We start from the raw sequence: 6,898 nt of genomic DNA, 5'->3' as shown, positions 1-6,898 counted from the left end.
AAAAAGGATGTTTTATTCTCGGCTTCAAAGAGATAGGTGCGATTAATTTTTGCTCAAGTTGGTTGACGGGGAAAAAGAAAAACCTTGTTTAAAAACAAAAAACAAGCTCGCCAACCAAGTTATAGTCTTCTCATTTATAAGCCGAGTATCTTAAACACAAACTCGGCTCAGCACAACCTTCTCTAAAATGATACATTAAAGCATGCAAATACATATAAGACTCACGAAGCATAGATAACTTCAGATTTAAGATAAACAGGAGTCGTTTCTTTCTTAAGAATTAAAGGTGCCACAGGTCACTTCTTATGCTAATTACTGTGGTTATCGTATCACTCTTCTTTGATTCCTAAGGCTCTCAGCCGTTCAATCAAAGGCGGATGTGAGAAATGGTACGCCGAGTATAATTTATCTGCCACAGGGAACCCAAGGTTGTCTTTGTGAAGCTTTATCAGGGCTGAACGTAAAAATGTGGAGAACCCAAGATTCTTTGCGAAGGCGTCGGCTTGAAATTCAAACTTTCGGCTTAGGACGGTCATCAGAAAACCTAGTAACTAAAATAAATAAAGGAAAGGAAAGTGACGTTACTTTTTCGATATCGGGGCCGCAATTGATCGCAAATTAGTCATACGCTACAGTAAAAATTTCTCATGATCTACGACTTTTTTAATTTGTCCAAAAAAAGTTTCAAATAACTTCGAAGCCTGTAAAGCAGGCGTAATTTTGGCGATTGCTCGATATTTTTTTAGGCGAAATTATGTTGCCATCTTTGATTTTAATGGCAATGGAAGGCTATGGAGAGAAAGAAATTTGTACATGGCCGGTTGCAAACGATCGCGAGCTTCTTAACGTTAATTCGCCCTTATAAGACGCCTACACTGCAGGCTACTACCTTCGTAACTACCGTAGGCAGTAAAAATTTTGCTTTTTTTACAAACCGGCTCAGGACTCAATCCATAAAATATTTTTATTGAAAAAATCTTCTATTTGGGAGATTAAATTTTGCTATTTAAAAAAGAAGAAAGAAGAAATTAACTGGCAATTGCATATCGTGTCGTGCAATTTTGTCCCTAAATCATACTTATGATTCCAATCGAACTCGCGCGGCGTGCTCGATCTATTTTTAATTTACACGGAAGATCTAAGACCAATTGCACTCTACCCAGTTCAGTTGCCATTATCCATAATAACTGGTAATACATACCTCATTGTAAGGTGAAAATATAAACTGAAATATGATCACCAGACCAATCAATGTGGGCTGTGAGTCGGGGAAACCAAAGCTTGCAAACAATGCCCCGTTATGCATCAGAAAACCGAACATCATGAACGAAAAAAATGTGTTCACCTACAAGGACAGAAAAACAGGTTCATTACAACATAGTCAAAAAGCCTTCCCTCTGAGAGTATCTGTGCAAAGGAATTACTTAAAACAACTTGGCAAAACGCTGCCCAGACATGTTCCCTCGTGCATGCAAATGGCCTGTAATGGTTTACATGTTGGAATTTACCTGTGAGATTCCAAGGTTTTTAAGGGTATGACTAAGTTTCCAGTGGCCCAGTTCATGCCCTAGAACTGCCAGTATCTCATCATTTGAGCAGCCTTTGCCCTTTTTCACTTCATCATCTTCTGTTGCATCCTGCAATGGTGGACAGCAATCAGTCGGAAAAAAAAAGACAAAATAACAAAGGTCTTCAGAAGTACAACTCATTGAAATATTTAATCATAAAAAGGCTAATCCTTTACACCCTATCATCAGTATGAATATTCTCTATACTCTTCGCTATACATTTCCTAAGGTGCTGACAAGGAGAATTTGTCTAATAATCAAGAGCTCTTTAGTTGGTGATCATTTCCTTTATTCTTGTGACCTTCCTGTGTGATTCAACCCTTCAATTCCCAAGACCTGATAGTTAATTCTCTTCCAAACCAAGTAACGCTAACACAAATATTATTATTAGAACCTCCTTCTGCATATTATTTGTTAAAGGACTGAACTACAATCAAACTTGCTTAAGCTTCCAGCAAGGAAGCTTAATTAAGATAGGCTTTAGTGATTGGAGTCCAACTGCAAACCTTTCCTTTACTACTGACTTCCAAACCAAATAAGAATAGGAAAAAAAATAATGACTAGCACCTCCTTCTGCTCATTATTTGTTAAAGGGCTGAACTAAGATCAAACTTACTAAAATTTCCTGTTCGGAAGTTAAATTAAGAGAGGGTTTTAGTGATTGGAGTTCAACTGCAAACCCTTTCCTAAACCAAACAAACTATTGACTTCCAAACCAAATAATAATTACACAAAAATAATGACTGGCACCTCCTTCTGCTCATTATTTTCCACAGGTTCATCCACTGCCTCCTTCTCTTGCTCCTTGTTATCATCATTTTCCTTTCCACCTTCTTCACTATCCTTCTCTTCCTTTATAGGATTTTCAGCCAGTAAAGTGTCAAAAAGAACTATCCTCTTGTTCTTGAAGAATCCATAAAAATATGCATTGCTATGAGAGGATCTCTTGGATCCATCCACAATATAAATTTTGGTTAATGGAAAAGATATCCTGGCTGCTAACTGCTCAATTGCAGAGCGCAGAGTTCCTTCTGGAAGAAGAGTGAACTTGTCAAATAAAGGGGCTATGTAGTCCATGTATACTGTCACTAAAGCCTGAAGCAGAACATCAGAATTTGTCAAATAGCCTTTTCAATCCCAGTAGTGATAAAAACAAAATTTCTTCTTACAGTTATTAGACATTTTAAAGCAAATAGGAACAGAGAAGAAAGAAAACATCAAATAAAGTTTATGTGCGATTCAAAACCAATTTCTTGGAGCTGAAGTCATCAGAAACAGATGGCTGACCAGGTGGAGAATTGGATCATTCATGGCTTAGAAGTCAGGGATTTGATCAGGAGAAGGGATACTGGACACTATTAGCTTCAGAAGCATTCATCCCAGTGCACTGCTAGGTTCCTTGTCAAATAATATTTAGATGCTCAAGGAAGCTAAGGTAACCTTAAACCACTTAAAAAGTCTCCAAAGAAGGTTAATAATGCCATTCAATAACAAGAAATATAAGTTTATGCTTGAGAACAAAAACAGCTGTTTTTAGAGCCACAAAAGTTGCAAAAGCAATGATCAATTTCTATTCTAGTTTATTTTCATTATGTTCTTATTAGTTTGCTACACAGGCATGTAAATTTTCAATGAATAACGCCAATTAATGCAAATTTTTGCACAGGTTTTCCAGCATACAAGCTGCACCACTAATTGGTTAAGCATTCAACACCAACGAGTGACCAAGACAGAATTTTTCTCCTAACAACATTCAGTGGACATGTGACAAGAACTAAGAAAAATATCAATTAGAAGATTATAAGATGATCCAATACCAAATTCTCCAAACTTACATCATGAGAATTGTATGGAAGATGGTAAGGAGAATTACTAATGAGATCTTGGAAGTGAAAGGGTTAAAAAGGGTCGGGGAAAAAAGTACTGCTTAAACACCACTTTTTATAATACTTAATAAATTGATGATCAGGAGTAAGGAGTTATCTACATACCAGGGTAACTATAAGTGTAAATATCCAAGTATAGATGAAGAAGTACTCTCCACCCCACTTGATGATGTAAAGTAATGCAGCAAGTAAAGGAAGTGATATCACCAGCATGACAGCCAGCTTCTTCACAGTATCCTTAAAGAAGAAGCCAAGAGTCTGTGGAGGAAGTTCCACAAAACAACTATCATTTCAACATCTTCATCAAATAGACATGTACAATAAGCTTAAGCATAATAACATTTTTGAAAATAAAATTAGCAATATTCAGTATGGCTTTCAGAACTTTTCTTGTAGCAACTAAACATCCATGGAAATTTATATACCACATGACAATATGTGTAATCAGTACACTATTACACAGTTATATATATTATCACACTGGCAATAAAGTGTGCATTTCACCAAGCTGACCTGATCAATATTTTTGGGAATAAAAGAAAAATATAATGGCTCGTAGCTCAGAGATTATATAAATTAAATCAGTTTTAGAAAGAGTTAAGCCACAAGGACAGAATTTAAGTGTAACTGAATGCAAATTTTTATGCAGCTGAATGCAATTGAAAGTGTAGCTACATATGTGCAAAGTCCTAAGTCTTAGTAATGACTCTACATGATATCCTTGAAACCCTGACTGTTCTCACGCAGCACTTTGCAACATTCTTTAACAAACCTGCTTGTTGAAGCCGTGTTTCTCTTCAATAACAAATGTACTATACAGGCTCCAAGGAAGATCTGTGATGGTACTGAAAAGCATCCCGATCAAAAGAAATGCCAATGACTGAGTGATCTGTCCCAAAAAAAAGACATTAACTATCAAATAACTTTAATTTTGCATCAGTTTTTGTCAAAGACTGAATCCAAATGGAAGGAAAATTGTATAGCTAAGAGTTGATCTTCATCTTGATTTGCCCCAAAGGGCTAAAGAGCTCACAAGCCAGAGAGTCCATGCTGCCAAAGCATATCCTGGTTTCAGTAGCATGCTCCAATACCCTACAGTGAGTGGGCTAAGGCTAAGGCTCAAACCTTAGGATCCTGACTGAAGCACCCTTCACATTGTTCACCACATGTCCCCCGCCCTTCCAATGATTATAATTATACTAAATAATAATTTGATGATTCATAACCAAATGATTATAATTACACTCAATTATAATTTGACAATTCATCACTAAATGATCAATTATACAGATGTATGTGCTGTAAAGCCAGAGGAATCTAGTCATTATAAATGCAGATTACATTTTCTACAAGGATAGCTAATTATATATATATTTTTCATCACCTTTATGACTTAACACACCTCGTAATCAGTTGAATAACCAAATTTGGAAATCAACAGTCCAGAAATTCTCCACAAAAAAGGTATTCCACCAAGCAGTAGGATAAGCTGAAAGGATACAATGAGTAAACAAATAAATAGATGAAAATTAACATGTACCACATTAAAGCAAGGAACTAAATATATACATTTTCAAATGACAATGTGTCCATTTTGTAAATGGCAATAACTAGGAATTTGGCACAAAATGCTCTCCTCTTCAAGCAATCTTAGTAGATTTGGTTTGACAGGAATAACTGCATGTAACTGGACTAGTTGAAATATTCACTGAGATTTCCATCTTTAAGTGGAAAGTACATGTATGTTTGTCCTCTTTACAGCAATATTAGTAACCCGAGAATATTTTTCACGCCTGTCTCAAAATTTCACAACATGATCTAAAACGACTGTCTACAAAGTTTAAACCCACAGTTCTCTACCTGAGCAAAAGACACCACCAAATCAAAAGTTAATTTTGAGCACTCGTGAAATAAATATAGGCCCCCATTGTGGCATCTGGCTTTCTTTTTGTTCATTGCATAAAACTTTAGAATCAATGAACAGGTGAATTGAATAAATTCCTGATCAACTTTTGATGCAACATCAACTTCTACCTTTGTTTCAAAAGGCAAGAGAAGAAAATTTAAGAGGAGAATCCAGCTGCTCACCAGAGCTTCCTTAAAGCTTTGTTCCATGCAGCTCCTCAACTTAAATTAATATGATTGTAAACTCTATTGATGTATATATCTAACCGTTGTTTCTACTTGAGAATATGCTCCAGATACAAAACCAAATGAAGAGCGATCCAGCTGGTAAACCCGTGCTTTCTCAAATGACTCATGATCCAATGTATCTTTCAGCTCATCAGGAACATCCTTAGTGTACTTTAGAACTTTATGCTAATAAAAAAAAAAGAGGAAAAATGATCATTAGTTGCATAATAGTTGAAAATAATTTTCCAGTTATCTTTATTGCCCCTTAAAAGAAACAAAAAGCTTCATCATCCATTTAGGCCAACTGATCTAACAATTATAATTTTCTTTCTCTGTTCTAAATACAGATCAACTCTAGGGACTCTTCAGGAGTCTCAAGAGAACAGAGTGAACCACTGGTTACAGTTTACTTAATTTCCTGCTCAAAAGTAAGTTTGGAAATTTTGGGAAGAGGGAAAATCAAGATGATTTTATCTCCTGCCAAAAATGTTGGATTTTCTTCTCGAAGATGGTTGTATCGTATGAGTATTTTTTTCATATTTTGAATTATTCATGTCTGTTTTAGTGAGTTTCACTTTTTACACAGAAACAGGGATAGAGGGGGAGGGGTGGGGGATCTAATCTCTAGATATCCAGTGGCTTGCATTCTGTGTTCTTTAAATATTTCAGTGCGATACTTTTGAGAGTATGAATGATATAGCCGACAACGAAGTTCTTAAAAGATACTTTTGGAATTTTTCAATACAACTGCATGTGGAAATTTACTGATTATACTGTCTTGATAAGTGAAAATTGATTTTTAACTGAAAGTGAAATCGTTTAATGACATATTTCAGTTTTCGAAAGCTATTGCTTTCAAAATTTTACTGGATATAATGCAAATTAGACGAAATAACAGCACTGGGGTCAGGAAAATTTTTAAATAAGGCGCTTATACAAATCTGCGGAACTAAAGCACATTGAAAAAACGAAATAGGGTACGGTTATGAAATTAAAAGTATGTACAACTCTCTTCAAGTACTTCTCTCTGGAAGTACGTCCAAAGATAACCTTGTCAAATAATACCTTAGCTAAAAAGATAATTACTTTCTATGTTTATCTAATGCCTTACCTGACGGTATGAGAGATAGTTTTCCCATAAATAAGTTAGCCACAAAAATCCGACCACAGCTAGAAGTACGTCCACCATTTTGGAAAAGAAAGTTAACACCGCGATTATACGAAACAGTGTTTTACCATTAGAAATAATGCGTGGCTGCGCAGTTTTATCCCAGACTCCCTCAGCTGATCAATGGTCAAAGGTCAAATTGT

At 35.7% G+C, this 6,898-nt stretch overlaps 1 protein-coding gene across 1 annotated transcript; it reads right to left on the bottom strand.

Moving 5' to 3' along the window:
* Nucleotides 1-119: 119 nt before the first annotated feature.
* Nucleotides 120-6,897, bottom strand: LOC113676094 (CAAX prenyl protease 1 homolog). Its single transcript, XM_027192715.2, has 9 exons — nt 6,699-6,897; nt 5,627-5,773; nt 4,857-4,943; nt 4,227-4,343; nt 3,560-3,712; nt 2,319-2,663; nt 1,509-1,637; nt 1,202-1,345; nt 120-551 (listed from the first exon to the last, which is right to left on the bottom strand). Exons 1-9 carry the CDS (start codon nt 6,774-6,776, stop codon nt 330-332), a joined length of 1,422 nt encoding a protein of 473 aa, XP_027048516.2. The 5' UTR covers nt 6,777-6,897; the 3' UTR covers nt 120-329.
* Between the last annotated feature and the right edge of the window lies 1 nt (nt 6,898).

The sequence above is a fragment of the Pocillopora damicornis genome, chromosome 8, assembly GCF_964200805.1.
Source record: "Pocillopora damicornis chromosome 8, jaPocDami1.2, whole genome shotgun sequence".
Taxonomy (NCBI): Eukaryota; Metazoa; Cnidaria; class Anthozoa; order Scleractinia; family Pocilloporidae; genus Pocillopora; species Pocillopora damicornis.
The sequence above is the reverse complement of the archived record's forward strand: the minus strand, read 5'-3'. Positions and strand labels throughout refer to the sequence as shown.

Bases quoted from the DNA above. Each gene is read 5' to 3' on its own strand.
- LOC113676094 (XM_027192715.2), bottom strand. From the start codon at position 6,776: ATGGTGGACGTACTTCTAGCTGTGGTCGGATTTTTGTGGCTAACTTAT. The intron at 5,774-6,698 runs GTAAGGCATTAG...TTTTTTTATTAG, and splicing joins ACTATCTCTCATACCGTCAG to CATAAAGTTCTAAAGTACAC. The intron at 3,713-4,226 runs GTTTGTTAAAGA...CTTCCTCCACAG, and splicing joins AACACGGCTTCAACAAGCAG to ACTCTTGGCTTCTTCTTTAA.